This window comes from Microchirus variegatus, assembly GCF_963457635.1.
Source record: "Microchirus variegatus genome assembly, chromosome: 1".
NCBI lineage: Eukaryota > Metazoa > Chordata > Actinopteri > Pleuronectiformes > Soleidae > Microchirus > Microchirus variegatus.
The window spans coordinates 25,907,042-25,929,789 of NC_139802.1; the positions used below are offsets into that span (position 1 = coordinate 25,907,042).

Sequence of the window (22,748 nt, forward strand, 5' to 3'; positions counted from 1 at the left end):
CAGAAATAGAAAATGCAGATGTTTCTACATGGTATTTGCGTACACAAACAGTGTAGCATCACATCTGCGTGCGTGCGTGTGTGTGTGTATTTGTCACATCTCTAGGACCATTTCAGGCATAAACACTGGACCTTATCAGGACCAGTATTCCTCATGGAGACCAAAACCTGGTCCTAATGAAGCAGAACCTAATTTCTGAGGAACCCTGGCTCTTGTTAAGTTTAAGGAAAAGGCTTTATGTTCTGTTCAAATTATTTAAAGTCATTGTGAGTTCTGAAAAGGACAGCTGTGCAAACCTGTATGTGTTTTAATAATGCAACAAGCAGCACAGTCTCTCCAGACTCCAGAGTTATTTTTCGGTTAAAATAAATAGTGTTCACACGCACGCGCACACACAGTACAGTATGATGTACAGTATGTTGTATGCAAAACAGTACTTTCACATGTGCAATACTAAGAAAAAAAAAAGGTATCAACAACTATTTAGTTTAACTGTTAAACTGTAAAAACGAATGGAATGTTGAATTAAAATAGCAACTTACATTTTTTAAACACGTGTACATAGATACATTTTTTTGTGTATTAAATCAGGGGTGGGTACTGTAACTGTGATACCGCTAGCAATTGCACATAAAGCATCACACAACAGACATTATATTATCTTAAAAAATTCAGATTTTCCTGTTGCAATTATAATTTTTTCCCATCAAATCTAAAATAAATTGAGCAACATACAGTTATGTCCATAAATATTGGGACATCGACACAATTCTCTTCTTTTTGGCTCTCGACACCAATACAATGGATTGAAATGAAACAAACGAGATGTGCTTTAACTGCACATTTCACCTTTAATTTGAGGGTATCCAAATCAGGTAAATGGTGTAGGAATTACAATACTTATGTGCCTCCCACTTTTTAGGGGACCAAAAGTAATGGGACAACTAATTGAAAAGCTATATCATGGACAGCTGTGGGCTATTCCCCCATTATGTCATCGTCAATTAAGCAGGTAAAAGTTCTGGAGTTTGTTCAAACATTTGGCGGCCACACCTAATGTCTTTATTATTTTTTCTCTGATGGGTTTGTTTTGATTTTTCAGCCTAATGATGACTTGCTTCACTGACAGTGACAGCTCCTTTAATCTCATATTGAGAGTTCACAGCAACAGATTCCAAATGCAAATGTCACTCCTCGAATCAACTCCAGAACTTTTACCTGCTTAATTGAAGATGACATAATGAGGGAATAGCCCACACCTGTCCATGAAATAGCTTTTCAGTCAATTATCACATTACTTTTGGTCCCCTAAAAAGTGGGAGGCACATATACAAAGTATTGTAATTCCTATTTCATTTCAAATCCATTGTATTGGTGTATAGATCCAAAAAGAAGAGAACTGTGTCGATGTTCCAATATTTATGGACCTGACTGTACACAGTTTTTAAAGGGTCTGATGCTTACCACATTGTAGTAGGTCTTACTGATGATAGTGTTGTCAAATCCTTTGGGTGGACTCTTTAGAGTTCCAGACTTTGGCTTTTCTAATGTCTTATCTGGAAACAGAGGAAGATGGAAAGGTTAAAGGTCATTGGCTGTACAGACATAATATGCACAGTTTGGCTTCTGGAGAGCAGGTTTACAATTGTTTGAGTTGTTTAAGAGCTATTGCTTCCTCTTCGGTCTCAGAAAATATGAGAATATCATCCAAGTACCAGTGAGGAACCTGTCCAGCATGTCACGCAGAATGTAATTTTCCAAGTTCTGGAAGACAGCAGGGGCGCCCCGTTAGTGAGGCCGAAAGGCATGACCAGGTATTCGAAATGGCCTAAGGGGGTGTTGAACGCCGTCTTCCACTAATCCCTCTCCTTAATGCGGACCAGGTGATAGGTGTTGCGTAGAGTAGATCCAGTTTGGAAAAGATCCACGCCTTACTGAGGGGGTTGAAAGCAGCGTCTAGTAGAGGTAAGGCGTACCGGTTCTTCACCGTAATATCGTTTAGGCCCTGTGGGAAATAAATTGTTTTCCTCTTCCCGTGGATGGTTTTAGTGTAAGGCTTTCTGTATGTTGTTTAAGATAACAATTAACCAACAGTCAAGCTGTGAACTAATGATGGGATTGTAAAAGCAGGGGTCGGCATGAGGTGCACAGGATGACATTTGTGGGTCATAAACAAAGTGTGTTGTCTTGCTTCACTTGGATGTTTTATGGGGTTTGTAAGATGCTTTGATGTAACTGTATATATGTTTGAGCTTTCTGAAGGAATGTGAGAGAACATTTAGACCATCTTTGGGACAGAGTCTCTCCTTCATGCATGCAGTAAAGACTTGATTTAACCAACACCGATGAAATTTCTTTCACATTTTGGCGACGAGGATGGGATGGACGTTCCACTGCTCAGGTTCTGAGTTCTGACTGAAGGTTATTACCGGTAAGGAAAATTTCCGCTCCACCAAGGAGGACAGGAATTCCGCCGGACGTCAGAAACAGGTACTGACCAGTGGATGCTCCATCTATTTAAGTGAGTACGGTGTTTTTTAAATTGGGTGAAACCTATAGGTAGACAGTTGTAATTCCTTTGTGGTTGCTGTCCAGATATTCTATAATTCCTTTGTGGTTTGAATGTCGATATATTCTATAATTCCTTTCCGGAATTATGAATACTATGAAACTATGAATATTTGGTCCGGTGTAATGCCTGTGTGGTAATCGGGACCGTCTCATGTAATTCCTGTGGGGTTTTGGAGACTAGTGCACATGAGTGAAACCTAGGTAGACAGTGGTAATTCCTGTGTGGTTGCTGTCAAGATATTCTATAATTCCTTTGTGGTTTGAATATTAAGGTTCGGTGTAATGCCTGTGTGGTTATCGGGACCGTCTTCATGTAATTGCTTTGTAATTTTGAAGCTCTGTGTTGTCTTGTGTTGTTTTGTGTTGACCTGAGCTGACCTGAGCTCAGTCTGCAGAGCTTGTGTGAAGAGGAAATGTTGATTGTTATAGTGGATGCATTGGTAAACAGAATGTGTCTTAGTGCTCATTCTGGTTGGCAGATATTGCATGTAGACTGTTTGGGGAAAAAGAGAGAGGAAATGCCTCTATTGAAAAAAAAAAAAAAGATAGACCATGTCTAGAGCAGTGGTTTATTCAATGTTTGATCTGCTGCAGGCAGGTGTTATGTTGTGTTAAAAAAAAGGGCAAGAGAGGAGAAGTGTTAAGTTGTGTGAAGTTACAGGAGAAAAGGAGATGTTACTTTGTTTTGGATTGAGGATGGTGATCAAGTGCTTTGGGGTTTTTTTGTATGTTGAAAAGACTGGTATGAAATTATAGAAGTTGTTGGTGTTGGAGTAAAATGGTGAATGAACTGTTTCTAAGAGCTGATTTCTTGTGCTGAACAAGAAGAGCTGCTTCTGTGGGGAGAGTTGATCAGGCTGAACTCACACACAGTGACAGAGAGGCAGAAAGAAGAGGGGTTTCAGAATGAGGAAAATGAAAGTTTGTGGAAAGTAGTAAAAAGGGAAAGATGTTGAAATTGAGGTTTGTTTAAAATGTTTGGAATGTATATGTGTGTATATATATATGTGTATATGTATATATATATATACATATATATTTAAAAAATAAACAATTAAAACAACAGTAACAATAAATTAACACATTAATTAATTAAATAAATAAATAAATGATAGTAACTCTGTATTTTGTTATAAGAACTATATATTTCTTATCAATATGAAGATGATGATGTGTGGCTGGGGCTGAGTTAGCTCAGCTTAATTTGTTCCTGTGTTTTATATGATGCATGAGATGGTTAATGAAAGGATAATTGTTTATGACGAAGTGTCCCTGATCAAGACACTAAGTCCTTAACAGCTCCTGATGAGTGTGTGATATGTAGAGCATGAATGTGAAAGAATGAAAGGGAGACTTGAAGCTGTTCAAGAGTGCTTTGAGAGGCCCAGTTGATAAATAGTAATATTCATTTTTAAGATGAATGTGTGACATGATTTTGTGTAAAAACAAATGGTTTTGTCTCATTATAGGAAAGGAAGTGTGCTGAAGGATGTTGATGGATGTGAAATGGTTATAAACTAACATATAAATCGGAAATATATTCCAGTCACTATAGGGTTAAAATAATTAATTAAAAATAAGGTAATCTAGAATAAGTGAAGTTAACTGTGTGAAGAAACATCTGAACACATAATCTAGGTGACTGACGACCCTGATCCAATCACTGACTCCACTAACAGACCTGACTGACAAATAAGGAAAACATTCTGAAAAAATAACTTTGAGTGTCTGTGTGAGTAATTTGAAGAGTGTCTTGAAGACTATGTGTTTGTGCTCAAAGTTTTCCAAAGTGTGTTTAGTATTGAATCTGCCTCCTCCATGTGCTGTCCCCAAGTCTGCACTGCACCCCCTCCTCCCTCAGAGACACACACAGCAGGACACCTACAGCTAAATGCCAATCCAACTCTACAGGAGGTAGAAGCTGTGTGTTGTAGATGTTTCAAACTCAGATGGGTCAACATCTGACCGGCCAACTGGTCGACATCCCCAGCTGTTGGATCAGTGCGGTTCAACAACATGGTGGCCAGCCTGGCTGAAGATGTGCTTGCTGTTTTCACCCTAAGAGTGTGTTGGCCTGAGATCCACAACACAATACACAAGGAGGGTGAGTTAGCAGCTGACTACCGTACACATATGGACTCTGTTTTCACAGCTCACTCTGGCATTGACGCAGACAATGAGGCATATGATGACCTGCTCGTTCGTGTCATGGCTACATGTGTCAGATGGGAAACTGGGACCATAGTGAATGTTTGGACACACGTTCTGCACGCTGAACAGAATCAGATAGATTTGGACTCTAAACAAACAAAAAAACTTCAGACTGCTCAACTGATACTTTGACACCTATTCCTCTACCGAGGAATGAAGAAAGACTGTTGAGACACTGAGGGCAGAAATGGCATGGGTGTGTCACCCATGCAGGATCAGGAGATCCCAGAAGGTGTGGATAAACAATTCACAACCACAGATAAATTTGTCAGAAAAAGACACAACTTTTTGAACAAACTGATTGGAAATTTTTTTTTGATTTTAAGTTGTTGTTTTCTTTTTCTTTTGTTGCATTCTGTATTCTGAGACTTGGAAAAAAGTTAACTTATACCAATATGTTTGCAGTAAAGAATTAGTTGATGAAACTATGTGATTTCCCAAATAAATGATGTTGACACTTTGTGTCAAAAGAGAGGAATGTGGGAAATAAATTGTTTTCCTCTTCCCGTGGATGGTTTTAGTGTAAGGCTTTCTGTATGTTGTTTAAGATAACAATTAACCAACAGTCAAGCTGTGAACAAATGATGGGATTGTAAAAGCAGGGGTCGGCATGATGACATTTGTGGGTCATAAACAAAGTGTGTTGTCTTGCTTCACTTGGATGTTTTATGGTGTTTGTAAGATGCTTTGATGTAACTGTATATATGTTTGAGCTTTCTGAAGGAACGTGAGAGAACATTTAGACCATTTTTGGGACAGAGTCTCTCCTTCATGCATGCAGTAAAGACTTGATTTAACCAACACCGATGACTCCAATAAAATTTTTTTCACAGCCCCGATAGTCAATACAGGGTCGAAGGGACCTGTCCTTCGGGTTATGTAGTCCTCCATGCTCTGGCGCTCGCTTCGGGATAAGTTATATAGTCTCCTTGATGGTAGTGTGGCCCCCGGAAGCAGATCTATACAGTCATAGGGGCGATGAGGAGGTAGGGAGAGAGCACGGCCTTTAGAAAAAACTTCTGCTAGGTCGTGGTACACACTACACGGAGGTTCGGGGGCTGACGTCGGGAGTCCTTGATGGCGAAGGTCTAGCAAATCTGAGACAGTGAGAGTGGCTGTCTGTACAGAACTGTGGTGCCTGTCAGTCAGTAAGGATGCTACCTGCTGTAGCCCCACTTCACTGTTGGAAGTGGCCTGCTCGTGTATGGCAAAGAATACACATTGACTTTTGTGAAAAAGATGGTCAACACCTGCTGGTTTTATTTGACAGTCATTCAAAATGGCTTGAAGTGGTCCACATGAAAACCACGACCACATTGAAGACCATTGAGGTGCTGAGAAACATCTTTGCATCACATGGTTTGCCGGAGGAAGTGGTATCGGACAACGGACCACAGTTTACAGCTGGTGAATTCAAGCAATTCCTGAAAAGCAATGGCATAAAGCAGACATAAGTGCCCGCCGATCATCCTGCATCAAATGATGCTGCGGAAAGATCTGTTCAGACAGTGAAAGCAGCAATCAAGAAACAAGTTCTGGCGGATGAGGCTCGGCAGAGGACTATGACACTGCAGCACAAGCTGGCAAACTTTCTGTTATTGTACAGGAGCACGCCCCATTCAGTGACGGGAGTTTCACCAACCGAGTTGTTCTTAAAGCGTCAGTTGAGAACTCGGTTTAGCTTGCCTAAGCCAAGTCTAGAGGGAGCTGTAGAGAACAAGCAAAACAAACAGAAGTTCTACCATGACCAGGCTACAGCAAAGTTGAGACACCTGTTGCCAGGAGACCAAGTACGTGTGAGAAACTTCCGGGGAGGGAAAGAAAAATGGTTAAAGGCTACCATTGTGAAACGTCTTGGACCATTGACGTATGTCATCGACGATGGTCGAAGAGAGCGCACTACTCACATTGACCATTTGCTGTACTCACGTGAGACTGAGGCGTCACACCAGACTGCAAATGATGACTTATCACTTATGAGGGATATTGTAGAATCACCTGCTATCCCAGTTGCTACAGAAAACCAGACAACCAGTGAGTCTACACCGAGGCAGACTCACACTCCAGCAGAGCCAACCATGGACAGCACTGCTGAGACATCAGAGCTGGAAACACATTTGCCAAGCCCTACACATACTCAACCATCACAGAGTATAGTTAAACCCCGAGATCATCTGACTACGCCTGTCAAGCCCAGCAGTCCAGACATGCGCCGTTATCCTCAACGTGTGCGCATGAAACCTGCTCGACTAAAATAGGACCCAAGGGCAGAATAATCCCTTGGACTAAACAATGGGGAAATCACAAATATAAATGTTAAGTAGAAGTTCCAGAGTGCAATGCAATAGATAACTGCCGATTGTTGTGCATCTGATTAGTAAGATATGACTATCATTTTGTTCTTTATTGATAGATAAATAAAATAATAGACATCTAAATTTTATAATTGAATAGCCTAGGGAAACTGAATTGTTATTTTGAAAGATGCAGTTTGTGTAGCACTTATGTTCATTGGAAACAAAAACTTGCAGGAGTTTTTATTATTTTATTATAAGTGTAATATATTGATATATATTATTACTGAGTTGTGGGTTTACCACTTATTATACTGCAGGGAGTTTTGACAAGGTTGTCGTCATATTATGTGCGTGTGTTTACGGAAGCGCACATAGTCTACGTACTTTACGTACGTTGTTTTCGTACGTGTGTTGTTAATAAAGTATCCGAGTAACATCCATGCTGGTGTCCTGTGTCCCTCACTACACGAGTAAACTTAGAGAGTTTATATTATAAGTTTACTCGTTTATATTATATTAGTGAGCTTACGCTTTTGGGCGGTTAGGACAGGAAGCGATGGTGTGACCAGACTGTCCACAATAAATACAGGCCCCAGATTGCAGTCGGCGTCGTCTCTCCGTGGGTGAAAGACGGGTGCGGCCCAGCTGCATCGGTTCAACACTGTTAGCGTTACTGACGGAGGAGGGTAATAGCGGTCGCGGAGAGACGGTGGGGTGAAGTGAGTCGACGGAGCGAGAGAGAGGAAGACGCCGCCTGTCGCGTCGTCTCTCCCTGAGTCTACAGTCAAGGTGAATAGCGAGTTCTATCAGAGCGTCGAGATTAGGTGTAATGTCTCGAGTGGCTAATTCGTACTTTAACTCTTCATTCAAACCGTGTAAAAATATGGCACGTAGTGCAGTGTCGTTCCATCCACTTTCAGAGGCGTGGATGCAAAAATCTATTGAAAAATCTGCCGCTGAAGAATTACCCTGTCTCAATGCGAGTAACTGGTTAGCTATGTCGTTGTCCTGAAATGAGTGATCGAAGACCCGGTTTAGCTCTGTGGCGAATGCAGCATAGGAAGCAGGGCGAGTGTGGATGTTACGAAAAACGGCAGCTGCCCACTGAGCGGCTCTCCCGGAAATAAGGTTGACGACGAAGGCTATCTTAGCATGGTCGGAGGGGTAAGTAGCCGGTTGTAAGTCAAACACTAAAGAACACTGAAACAAGAAACCCGCACATTTGTTCAGTTCCCCCGAAAAGCGTTCGGGGGTCGGAACAAATGGCTCACGAGTGGACATAGCGAGGGGTAATGTCGGAGGTACCGGGAGAGACTGAGGTGGCGGAGAAGTAGGTGGAGCGGCGCGAAGTAGCGGCCCGAGATTAGCTGCTAGCTGCTTGATGGATGAAGCTACGTCTGTTAGCAGTGTCTTGTGGCAGCTAATCGCCTCACCGTGAGCGGTTAGCGCTTGTTTAAATAAGTCTCCATCTGCCGAGTCCATTGTTGGTCAGTTCCTACTGTTACGTTTCACTTTAAAGGGAAACGGTGAGAATAAGGTGGAGGACTGGGATGCAGACAGGACAAGGTAAGTACGTAAAAGATGTTTTATCATACTACCAAAATACAAGTGCTAACCAGAAACGAGATTACGACAATAACTGAGCGTGAACGGACAGCAGCTGAGCCAGGATCCACATCGACTCCTCAGTGGCAAACAGTTCGTATACGCGTTCCCGAAGGAACGAACTCACTCGAGATGGAGGTAGAGGTGCGTAGGTGATTCCACGAGAGTCGAGTGGCGAAGCGGCTGCTTCAATGGTGTGGAGAGGATGAGTGCTGGAGAATGACAGGAGGAAGCGATCCCGGAAGTGTGGAAAACCCACAGGAGACTCCGTGTCTTTCTCGTCAGCAGGAGACGTGGTGACCTGAATAGGATAATCAGGTAAGTAATCGTCTGGAGTCAAAGTTTCTAAGAGCAAGGTAAGTGGTGACTTTACCAGCTTAGCGAAAACAAGGAACTGACGCCAGTGAGAAGCGCAACCCCGCCTTATGAGTCCTCGTGATCACTGATCAGGAGCAGCTGGGGAGGAGTTGCGCAGGTGGAAGCAATCACTGACGTCATCACGGAAAGTGGGTCAACCACGCCCCCTGCTGGGAGAGAGAGAGGAAGACACGGAGCAGCAGAGAAACAACAACAACACAGGAAGAATGCAATGTGGAATGTGGATCGTGACAGGAAGGATAGACGAGAATGTGGGAATTATCGACCGATTAGCGTCCTCAATTTAGATTACAAACTGTTCAACTCTATTATTGCCCGTAGATTGGAGAAGCTGCTGCCTGACCTCACCAATTTAGACCAGACTGGTTTTATTCATCACAGACAAACGACTGACAACATCAGAAGAATATTACACATCTTAAGTCAAATACAACAGGATAAAACTCTGAGAAAGCGTTCGATTCTGTCAGATGGGTTTTCTTGTACAAGGTGCTGGGGAAATTTGGCTTTCAGGACAAATTTATCAGAATAATCCTGGGACTATATGATAGTCCATTAGCTCGCATTAAGGTCAATGGCGATCTATCTGAGGCCTTTAATCTAAGACGGGGGTGCAGACAGGGATGTGCAATCTCACCACTCCTCTTGGTCTTATTCATAGAAACACTGGGTCAACTAATACGACAAAATCTGAATATTAGGGGTATTGTTTTGTCTGAAATTGAACATAAAGTAGCAATGTTTGCTGACAATGTGCTGGTTTGCCTGGGAGTCCTTCGGGGAATTGATATCTACTTTAACAGATTTTGGGAAGTTTTCTGGCTACAAAGTCAACATTTCAAAAACTAAGGTGATGACACTTAATTTTGTAGCACTTACGACCTTACGTAATAAATTTAATGTAAAATGGGATAATGAGAACATTAAATATTTGGGGATACATTTGACTAGTGACCTCTCTGCGCTCTTCCGGGCAAACTATGAGCCAATATCCTCGAGTATAAAAGCTGATTTACATAGGTGGAATCTGATCCCATTCTTGAGCCTTAGTTCTAGGATAAGCGCAGTTAAGATGAACATTCTCCCCTGACTTCTTTACCTCTTTAGAAATCTGCCAATAGGTGACTGAAAGTCAATTCAGGGAGTGGGACAAGTGGACTTCCAGATTCAGCTGGCAAGGTCGAAAACCACGGAATAAATATGCTGCCCTCCAACGCCAAAGAAAAAGGACGGCTGGGTCTGCCTGCCTTAGGAATTATTATTATGCCTCACAAATAGCGCCACTTTTATACTGGTGTAACGAAGCATATACTGCAAGATGGAAAGAGTTGGAAGCCAAATTGTTTAACCAGATCCCCATTCAAGCTATAATAGCAGATAAGAGTCTGATGGGTCACGTGGTAAATCTGGGAAACCCCTGGTTGACCCACAAGCTTCAAGTCTGGCAGAAGGTTATTAACACCTGTGGGATACATAGAATGTTGAGAATTTTCAGATGGTTTGCTTATGACTCAGATTTTGTTCCCAACAGACATGATCCCAACTTCAAATCATGGTCGGGATACGGACTCACATCATTCCTGTCGCTTACTCAAAAAAACACTGTGTACAGCTTTCAGAATTTACAGGATCAACATGGCCTGGCACGAAATGATCATATATTGACCATGAATGCAAACTGACAGGCCTCACAGCAGCCGAATCAGATTTCTTCCACATTCTGAAAAATGCCACGGCCGTGGCCCCCTCTAATTCCATCTCCAAAAGTAAATGGGAACGGGAATCAGGGATTAAGATTTCTGATGAGGCATGGGGCAGTATCTGGACCTTCCAATGGTCAACATCCAGCTCCATGATTTGGAGAGCGCACTGCTAGAAGAATATCATCAGGTTTTTTAGGACACCATATCAGCAGAGATTTAAAGGTGCACATATGCCACATATGCTGGAGACAATGTGGCTCGACTGCTGCTAACTACTTCCATATTTTCTGGGAATGTCCTAAATTACATAACTTCTGGAAGGGTATTCAGACTTCCCTAAACAAGGTCTTTAGTACTGAAAATTTACGTATTTAAAAGGTTGGATGAAAAAGTGTGGAAAACTGGAAGTGGGAGGGGCCAATAAGCGTGGCACCCCCTGTCCAAATTAACCCTGAACACCACAATTATCGTACATGCACGAAAATCGGTACACGCGTGTAGAGGGTCATGACGAAGAAAAAAATTACATTATGACCATTATTCAAAGTCGGATTTTTGCGACAAAAAAGCAAACTGTTGTAACTTTGCGAATCCTGGTCCGATCTGAACCAAACTTGCTCAGATTGATGACAGGCCGGCCCTGAAGACATTTATATGAAATTCAATTATATTATATTCAATTTTCAGCGCCCCCTGGTGACAACAGACAGAATTACATATACATTTTTCATGCTGCTCTAACAGGGATTGCTGTATCCACCTTAAACTTAATATGTGAGACCGGAGACCCGTCCTGAACATGTCTGTAAAAGATGACCTTCGTACAGGAAGTGGAATGCCCGAAACAGGAAGTCCAACATTGTCCGATCTGCATGAAAATTGACATGTGAGACAAGTGAACTTCCCTGAACACGTTTACGGAGACGCCTTTCACCCACAGGAAGTTGGACATTTTAAACTGGAAGTGCCCTCTTACTTTGCTGTTCATTGACCGATAAGCACAAAACTTAATATGTGAGTCCAGGGACCGGTTCTGAACATGTCTGCAAACAATGACCTCCCAACAGGAAGTGGAACGCCCGTAACAGGAAGTAAAGCCTAACATTGTCTGATCTTTACAAAACTTGACATGTGAGACAAGTGAAATTCCCTGAACATGTTTACAGACACTCCTTTGACAAACAGAAAGTCAGCCATTTTGAACAGGAAGTGCCCTCTAACTTTGCCGTACGTCACAAGATCCCCTCGAAACTTGGAACGGGATACCTTTGGGACCCACTCTGATGCGTTCATTGCACACATTGCGATGGCTCCTTAGACCGACATGTGCGGGGACGGTGCTGAAAATAACTCAGGATGCAAGTGTCGAGGTGGGCTCACATTGACTTGCACAAATCTTTGAAGATCTCCAGGAACACCATCAAATCTATCATAGCCAAATGGAAAGAACATGGCACAACAACAAACCAGCCAAGAAACGGCTGCCCACCAAAACTGAACGACCGACAAGGAGGGCATTAATCAGAGAGGCAGCGCAGAGACCTGAGGTAACACTGGAGGAGCTGCAGAGTTCCACAGCAGAGACTGGAGTATCTGTACATAGGATGACAATAAGCTGTACGCTCCATAGAGTTGGAGTTTATGGCAGAGGGACCAGAAGAAACAAAATGGCACGTTTTGAGTTTGCTAAAGGGCATGTGGGAGGCTCCCAAAATGTATGGAGGAAGATGCTCTGGTCTGATGAGACTAAAATTGAACTTTTCAGCCATCAAAGAAAACACTATGTCTGGCACAAACCCAACACATCACATCACCCAAAGAACACCATCCCCACAGTGAAACCTGGTGGTGGTAGCATCATGCTGTGGCCATGTTTTTCAGCAGGCTGGACTGGGAAACTGGTTCGAGTTGAGGGAAAGAAGGATGGTGCTAAATACAGAGCTATTCTTGAGCAAAACCTGTACAACTTGAGGCTAGGACGAATGCTCACCCTCTACCAGGACAATGACCCCAAACACACTGCTAAAACAACACTTGAGTGGTTTAAGGGGAAACATGTAAATGTATTGGAATGGCCTAGTCAAATCCCAGACCTCAATCCAATAGAAAATCTGTGGTCGGACTTAAAGATTGCTGTTCACAAGGAGGAATGGGCAATAATCCCAGTTGAAAGATCTTATCCAAAGACTTGGAGCTGTGATTGCCTCAAAAGGTGGTTCTACCAAGTATTGACTATGTGTTATTTTGTCCTATTTGTTGTTTGCTTCACAATAAAAACCTTCAAAGATGTGGGCATGTTCTCTAACTTAAATGATGCAAATCCTCAAACAATCCATGTTAATTCCAGGTTGTGAGGCAGCAAAACACGAAAAAGGCCAAGGGGGGTGAATACTTTTGCAAGGCACTGTAATTAGTTGGAAATGTCCTTTATTTTAAGGCAACAGGATAAGCCACACTCGGGCTGGGCCATATACCGAAAATGTATTGTTATCAAAATTTACGGCGATAATCGACATAATTTTGCCATTATCGATACATTCGATAATTTAAAAAAATAAAAAATAAAAAAATAAAAAGTTGTTTTTGGCTGTGTGTGTAGGTAGGCAGGCTACCTGTATGTTCATGTCCCTTTAAGGCACTCGGACACTTATATCAGGCAAATGGTCAATTATGCAAATTAGGTGATGCGTCATTTAGCAACTTCAAACTTATTGTTCATTTATCGTTATTGAGGTGAGCTGCTCAATATATCGTGATATTGATTTGAGGCTAAATCGCCCAGCCCTAAGCCACACACAGAGAGGAAATGGCAAAGTTCAGTTCTCTAAACAGGTTCAGTCTCTTGGGTGTCCTGGAGGGTTTAGACAGACAGGTGGAAGAGGAAAAACCAGTAATGAGGTGAGTACAGGTAGGTGAATATGCCAGTACACACAGAGCAGATCAGGGTCCTCAAACATGCATCAATATCAGCCTCAACCATATCCGCCACTGGGTTAATGACCCTTTGAAAAGCATAGGGACCAATGAATCTGGGGCCAGCTTGCTCGACCCCACACAGAGGGGCAGATCCCAAGTTGAGAGTCACACCATCTGGCCGGACCGGTAGGCAGATGCTTCCAAATGATGCTGATTGGCAGTATGTGAGTAGCAGTCAGCAAAGCAAAGGAGCGAGCTCCAGCTTGGGCCCAGGGGTTCTAGGAAACCAGGCAACAGAGGGCTATCTCCATCTCATGGTTCATGCGCTCAGTTTGATTATTGAACTGGGAGTGGAAGACAGAGGAAAGGCTGAAGGAGACACCCAGCAGGTCACCACACTCCCTCCAGAAGATTGAACTGAACTAAGGACCCCGATTGGAGATCATGTCATCTGGAAGACCATGGAATCAAAAGCCCAGCTTGGCATCTCTTTGGCCCATGACGAAATCCAGAGAGATGTGGGACCAGGGCGCAGAGGTGAAGATTCTGGTTAGCGGCTGCACACTGAGACAGGACAGCCGTGTACCTACATCAGAAGCATCCACCTTCACCACAAACTGCCTGTCAGGGTCAGAGGCATTGGTCAAACAGAAGGGCATCACCAAGTACTCCACCAGGTACTCCTAGTGATCAGTGGGAGTATTGAAGACCATCTTCCACTTGTTCTTCCACTTGTTGCCCTGCCAGATGCAGAGAGATGACAAAGGGCGGATTATGCTATGGCCTCCCTCTCAGGACCAGACTGACATACCTTGGGAGTCATGCCAGGCTTCAGGTCAATGGTGTAGTCGTAAGAGTGCGGTGACAGGCAGATGGTCTTGGCTTTACTGAAGACTTCCTTGAACTCATAGTATTCTGGAAGAACCCATGAGACCTCTTGAGCTAACTTGGGAGGAGATGAGTGCTGTGGCATGTAGGCTTGATTTAGGCAGACCTAACACAATGAACTGCCACTGCAGGATGGCTCCAGTCGACGAGCGGAAGCCATTATCTGTTCTTGTTGCTGGAGGCAGATTGGACAGATTATACAGTGGTGCGTATTGGTATGACCCATTTACAGTAGACTAAACCACAGAATAACCATCTCTCAGTAACTGCTTAAATTACATACTTACTAGTTTATATTTGGTATTTGTGCACTTTTGGTGGGTTTGGAATGTTGTTTATTCATTATTTTTGTACGATGCTAATTTTTATATCTTATTTAATTTAGTATCTGGTGATGTAAATTCTATGTACAGATTTGTTCTGTTTTATTTAATTTTTTTCTCGCTTTGTTATGTTTGACATACTTCTAATATTGAAAATGTTATTCTGTTATTACCCGTGTTAGTAAAAATTTAATAAATAAACCAGAAAAAAAGAGAGATAAATGTATTTTGTACAATGGCCTTGATACACATAAATTCAATACATTAAATAAGCAGTTTCTCTGTTGTTTTGTGGGCTAATTTGGGAACAGTTAAAAACCAAAATCACAGGACCGAAGAAATCTTGTTCGATGATATGGTAAAAAAAATGTGCTTTGTATTTTAAAATCAAACTCTAAGTACTATCTACTAGGGCTGGGCGATATACCGAAAATGTGTTGTTATTGAAATTTATTTATAATATATACTCGATAATTTAAAAAAAGAAAAGAAAAGACACTTTAAGACACTCGGCTGTGTACAGCGTGTGTAGTCACGTGACTCCACGCCCTCTGTAACAAGAAGGGAAAGTGACTGTGAGGAAAGACGATGCAGCAACCGTGGCGGGTGCGGTAGCAGTTTTGCCAACTCACGACTTTGTCGTTAAATCTGGTGACTTTCTGACTCCTCCCAACGACTATTTTTGTCAAAAGCAACTTGTGACAAATCTCCCGACTTTCGGTGTTATTGGAGACTTTTGCGGTGTTTGGAAACTCTCACGTGAAAGCATGTATCCCTCTCAACAAGCAGCGGGTGCTGCCGGGATCCATGCTAGAGCTTAGATCGGGCCCAAAAAAATCAAGCCCAGCCCTACCCGAGCCCAATTTAAACCCGACTATTTTTAATATGTGAGCCGTAAATGTACACGTACGTCCACCCCATAGCAGGAGCTTGTTGTACCTGCTGCCACAGTCTAACAACAATACCAGAGCCTCTGAGATCCGAGGTGCTACACATACATACCACGCAAACACGACGAGGGAGAAAAAACACAAATGCTTGATCAAAGGCTCAGGCAGTCAGTCTCTACAGTCAGAGCAGGGCGTGGTGTAAATGTTTCTTCACTCAGTCTCACACAAAATAAATCACTGCATTTGATACATCAGACATAAAACACACACACACACACACACACATATATACATGGACAATTATGCAAATTAGGTTATGACGTCATCTAGTGTCTTCGAACCTATCGCTCGTTTATCATTATCGTGGTGAGCTGCTCAATATATTGTGATATTGATTTGAGGCCATATCGCCCAGCCCTACTATCTACTATACTGTAATTTCCATATATGTGACCCGCCACGGACCAAAAGGCAACAAGTCGGCCGAGCGCAAAACGAGAAAAACAGGAAAACGTTTTTTTTTTCCAAAATTAGGGATTTTCGTTTTTTTCAAAATTACACAAGTTGAAGTTTTGAAGAAGCCACTACATGCTTCAAATCACAGTATTGTGGGTCTTAAAACCATAAACTTTGTGTTTGAATTAAGGTTGTTTTATCGCTGTGAATCGCTCCTAGTTTGGGTGTGACGATCTCACATTCCAGAGCCTTTTGTTGTTTTTTCAGCCAATCAGCTGACGATCACAGAGAATACACATGGCTCATTATACGAGAGAGAGAGAGAGAGAGAGAGAGAGAGAGAGAGAGAGAGTGAGAGAGTGAGTGTGTCGAATGTCCAGCGTATGTGTGCAGTGTGTGTGTGTGTGTATATGTGTCCAGCCATGGCAAAAGCGTTCACAAGTCTACTACGGGACTTTTGGAGTTATTTACAGATTCTGAAAGTGTGATTTCTAAGCTTTCCAACAATGTCAAACACATGTAAATCTGATACTTTTTGAAGAAGATGTGGCCATTTGAATGTAGGCACTCCTCAAACTGCTTTAGGGAGAAATTCAGCCTGAAAGATTTTGACCTTCTTGAGGAGCCAGGCCAATAGCTGCTCATTTGCATCACATTTACATGGTCACAACCCCCCACCCAGTCTAGCTGTCAGTGACATCTGATATCTGTTAGCCCACAGGACAGAAACAGTGTAGCAGTTTGAAAACAAAGGAATGAATGTAGTTCATGTCAATGTAGTGTTATTTGCCTTAAGTAATTCAGTGGACTGATAAGAATCATTATTTACTTTATTGATCCCCAGAGGGAAATTCTTCTGTTACAAAAAGCACTTGAATAAAAATGAGAAACAAGAAAGGTGAAAGATAGATACATACTTCAAATATCAAATAAAATATATCTAAGTGTGTGAAGGAGAGTTCAATATTTTCCAGACCATGGACTATATTATCATCTTCAATACCAGTTCCTCCCCCACAATGTGGCTGTACCCACTCTGTCCATCACAGTTGATATGCGGGCTAAATGTACGGGACGGGAAGACTGTCAACAGGGGGCAGAACTCCTGGGTTGCGCAGTAGCTGAAACTCGATAGGCTCTGCATCACTGTGAGTTTGAGCAAGCACCACACCTGGTCTGTTGGCATCAAAGCTGTGACAGAATAGAAGCACTTAACAGGATATTTAAAACATGGCTCACTGTTCACATGGAACACTATTATGTCCATTCATGATTTTTTTATTTCTAAAATGCAGAAGTTTGAATATAAATACCTAAAGTGCTGATAACTCTTGATCTGTGGGAGCTTTCGAAAGTAGGGACTCAGATGTGTCTGCCAGTCGATGGCCTTTACTATCACTCTGCCATCTGCCGTTCCAACAAGCTGCGGAATATTGAGGCGACTTTCAGGAGAGCTGTGTTCCACTACCTGTTGACAGCAAGAACCACAATGAAAATAATTATTTTACTTTTCCTAAAAAATCTTATTTTACACATTACATATTGCAGTCTAATAAAATGAACTAACCTGAGCTATGTCTGCCAAAGTATTGACTCGGACTTGATTAGTCCAAAGCGAGAGTCAGGGGCAAATTTGGTGTGGCCAACTATCAGGAAGTGGATGCTGAGCGTGGAGTGAAGCTTGTGTCCAACCCACCAGGCACCGTACCAGAGCATGGAGTTGTTTTTGTTTTGTCCACTGCAGTTGTCACAATGAAGATTCACATCTGTTTCTCCAACTCCAAAGTTGCTGAAGAAATGATGCATGTAGCTGATGACTTCATTGCTCCCTTTACTTGACGATAGTGCTTTGAAGCTTGATTTACAAACTGCATGTTCACCTGAAAAGACAAATATTATGTTTATGTTCATTCTAATGGCTCATAGTGTTACTGGTCAATATAAGCATTTGGCTATTGTATAGAAATCAATTTTTACACATACCAAGAACCTTAGCCGACCTCATGTATAGACGCCACACTGAGGCCTTGGACACATGGTTTGGCAGCAACTTCACATGCCAATCCATGCCACAAGTTTCGCATCATTCTCATTCTAATAATACAGTGCCGAGCTAGCGAGCTAGCATGCATAGCTAATAACAATGTAGCCAAACAGCTTTATGAAACGCACAGTGGATTATTAAAAGACAGCGTCCCTATGTGCGTCTGTATGTGACTTTGAATGAACACCAACATAAAATAGATTAACAACGTTAATGAAAACTCACCCCATAAGAAACTGAAAGGTTTTCCAGCAGACTTCAGTGCCTCCGATCAGATAAGAGGTCCGGGCGTGCTTCCTTTTCGTTGCGGTTTTACGTCTGTTCGCCTTCAAATGTCCAATTAGATAGGAGATAGAGCGGTGCTGGCGTCATGTCATCATCTCAGACTGTGTCTGTCCTGCTCTCTTCTGCTGAATAATCCATCTGTTTGTTGTTTTTGTGACGATGAAGTCTGCTAACACGTTAGCATAAAGACCGCTAGCTTAAAATGCTAACAGTCCACATCAGCAGTCTCTGTGCTTTCTCTGTCCTTGTGAAGAAGCTCAGCCACAGCTGACTTATTCTCCGGTTTTCTTTGCCTTCCTTTGTCAAACAAAGCTTTGATGATGACTGCTTTGATGATAATCACGCTTTTATTTCGCACTGCACACACACTCACACACATAAGCGCTGGAAAGTTCCAGACTCTCTCTCCCCCTCCTCTCTCTCTGCGTGCATATTATTATATTAGCCATGTGTATTCTCCGTGATCGTCAGCTGATTGGTTGAAAAAGCAACAAAAGCTCTGGAATGTGAGATCGCCACACCCAAACTAGGAGTGATTCACACCGATAAAACAACCTTAATTCAAACACAAAGTTTATGGTTTTAAGACCCACAATACTGTGATTTGAAGCATGTAGTGGCTTCTTCAAAACTTCAACTTGTGTAATTTTGAAAAAAACCGAAATCCCTAATTTTGGAAAAAAAAATTTTTTTCAGTTTTTTCTCGTTTTGCAGTTTGCCGACTTGTTCCCGCTTGGTCCGTGGCGGGTCACATATTGCCCAGCCCTAGCTAAGACCCACTGACTTTCCTGTAATTACGATGGTATATAATGAAAAGCTTTTTCTGTAATATACTGAACTATTTTTCAATTGGTGTCATTAAGCAAACATCAGGTTTATTGAACATCCAGTGAAATTCAGTGTTATCCCACAAATCAAACAACCCACGGATGGCCGTTTTCCTCAGTATTGCTCTTATTATGGTCCTTGTTTCCAGTTGAAAACTTCGGTCAGGAAGTTCCCTCTTCACACAGCAACTCCGGACCTTCCTGTCATTGTGTGCATGTGCAGCTTCTTCCCCCCACACCACCACCCTACCCCGCCTTAACACAATCAAGCAAACGGAAATGACTCTCACAACACACAAACCTTTACATCCAGAAAACCTTTACATCCGTGCTGCACTACTGATGGTAAATGGTTTTGTATTTATATTGCACTTTTCTAGTCTTGATGACCACTCAAAGCTGCTTCACGCTACAGTTTTGCCATTCACCCATTCACCCATTCACTCACACTTTCATATGATATACCTATGTGCAGCACATTTTCTACTCATTCATACCATTCACAAGCTGCCGGCACTGCCGTCAGGAGCAACGTGGGCTTAAGTGTCTTGCCTAAGGACAAATCGGCATGTAGGCTAGCGGCGCTCCTTTATTTATACATTTTTTTACAAAAGTTTGGCTCAAGGGCTGACCAAATGTCTGAACCAGTGGTTCCTCTCGTACTGAGCAGGATTACTATTGCAACAACACATCAGTAGGGTAAAACTAACCTGTCTCAGACGGTCTAATATGGTCCATATATGGTCTGATGTATATGGACCATATACAAGATTAGTGCTGTCAAGTGATTAAAAAAAATTGTGTGATTAATTAATTATGATCTTTAATTTATTAATCTAATTAATCTCATTTTTAATCTCACCTTAAAATTGCTGAGAAAAGCCCTCAACTTGAGGTATTTTCATTTATATTCATTATTATTATTAATTACATTTCTAGTCAAGCGCTTTACAAATTGGCCATTATTATTAACACTGGTGGTGGTAAACGTGTAGCCACAGCTGCTCTGGAGCAGACTGACGGAAGCGCGGCTGCCAATGTGCGCCATACTGCCCCTCTGACCACCACTATCATTCATACATACATTCATTGCATGTTTTTTTGAACTGTGGGATGAAAGCGGAGAACCGGGAGATAACCCATGCACACATGGGGAAAACTCCTTGCAGAAAGGCTCTTGTTCTGGGGCTCGAAGTTGTGCTAACCACTACACCAACCGTGGACCCACACATTATTGTGGCAGATCAAAAGATTGATAACAAAAGTAAAGTAATAAAGTAATTAATTTTTTTGACAAAGCCATTTACATTCTGCTGTGTTGTCTCTAAATATTTAGAAAATACAAATAAAAATCAGGTCCATATAATGTGCTGTAAGTAAACATGAAAAACAGAGATTAACGAGATTAAAAACATAACATGTTAAATATGATTGTAATTAATTAATCGCAATTAACGCGATAATGACACAAATTTAGCTGATACTTCTGAACTCGTTCTTGTGTGTGATGACACCCCAATCTATGAGCGATGTTATCGCTCGTATTTTCATGATGAAAAGCACTAAAAATAAGTTGAACGTAGATTATTTATATTACCGTGATAATCATGAATGGAGATAAACATCAATATTTCACTTGAAAATCCTGTTTAACTCACCAACTTAAGTCAAGTTAAAGTTAGTTTTTATAATGTTCCACAATGGGGAGCTGTATCTTTCCTTGTGACTTATTACGATGTTACAAAATTAATTTAAAAATGTTTAATTTTCTATCTGATCTTGTGCTGGTTATGCCTGTTTAAGTTTAAAAATAAAAAAATATATATTATTTGTTTATTAAAACAAATACATGGTTACGCTGTGTTTCAAGGATCTCAAGTGGTCAGAAAGTTAAGTGAGACCTGCAAAAGCATATGTGTGTTTAGGCATTCTGTATGATTGCTTTGAGATAATTCTATACACTTTGTAATGTACAGAGTTGCAAAGGGGTGGAAAATTTCCAAATGTTGCGTAAAATATTCCATTCCATTCCAATGCTATGTAAAATATTTCATTCCATTCCAATCTGCATCTGTTTTTTTAATTTTTATCATTTATTGTATCATTTTTTATTTATTGTATCATGTATCATCACCATGTCCTCGATTTCTCAACGTTCACCACTTACCCGATGTCCTTCCATGACATGTAGCCCATAAAACCATCTCTAACTGATTTTTAATCTCTTACAGTTCTGCTGCCACCAGCCAACAGGATGAGGCCAGGATGGAAACGAGGACTCCGTCATCCTCAAGTCTCTGACCACCACAGCCTTCGCTACAGGCTGCGACAAACCCAGTGATCCAGATGGATCCTGACATTTAAAGAATTTTTATTCTTATTTTTTGTAATTGTGTATTGTATGTTTTGGGTAACATCTACTGCAAGTCTGTCCGTCCAGGGAATGGATCCCTCACCAGTGATTCTCCCAAAGGTTTCTACCTTTTTTTTTTTCACTGTTATAAGGTTTTTTTTTTCCCTGGTAGTTTTTCCTTACCCTGGCCGAGGGTCCAAGGACAGAGGATGTTACCCTGTGAAGCCCGTGAGACAAACCGTGTTTTGTAATTGTGGGCTATATAAACAAAATTTGATTTGATTGATCATTTTGCATGTATGTCTGCTTATGACAAAAGAAATGTGTTTTTTGGCCTTCGGCTTCTCCCTGTCTATGACCTGCACACATAATTTGTCAGAAATTACAGGGTTTCCCCCAGTGCATTATAAACCTGGCGGGCCGCCTTGCTTTACTTTCTTAGTGTTGGTTGTTTATTTATTTAAAATAGATTTAAATAGACAGATTTTTCGGCTGAAACCCAGCGAGTACACTGTGGAAAATCCCCTATCAAACACTGGAATGTCTCTCTGTGCAAAGCACACCAGCTCTCAGAAGTGCAGCTCCCCCCTCTGGAACGGTGGATGCACTGCTACTCATTATCGAAACATTGTTTTAAAGGGGAAATAAGTAGTTTATAGTGCCATCTAGAGGAGAGGCTGAAATTTACAACAAAGACCTGCTGCTCTGCTCACCCCCTCCCTTCCCTGAGCGCTACGGTAGCCGCAGCTGGTCAAATGTCGTCCTCGTCGTCTTTCTCCGTGTCAGCAGATGAGGTTCGTGAGGCGAGGGAGAGGGCGAGCTACCGCGGCCGTAGCAGACGAAGCGGAGAGAGAGGAGGCGGGACTTCCGCTACAAGTAAAGAGACGATTGTTTTGTTCTCTCGCGTTTGTCCTTACAGGCTCCGGTAGAAACATGGCGTCTCGCTGCTAACAGTGGCAATGCAACCGCGGTCCGCGGTCATGTTATTTAACATGACTTTT

At 41.9% G+C, this 22,748-nt stretch overlaps 1 protein-coding gene across 1 annotated transcript in view; it reads right to left on the reverse strand.

Annotated features, from left to right (window-relative positions):
• The window catches only part of LOC310934263 (rho guanine nucleotide exchange factor 7-like), a gene marked incomplete at its 5' end in the record, with an annotated part of 67,877 nt that overhangs the window by 21,021 nt on the left and 24,108 nt on the right, over positions 1-22,748 (reverse strand). The window contains one exon of the mRNA XM_083897956.1: positions 1,465-1,556. Coding sequence (XP_083754082.1) covers positions 1,465-1,556 — 92 coding nt within the window. The remainder of the gene's footprint in view (positions 1-1,464; positions 1,557-22,748) is intronic.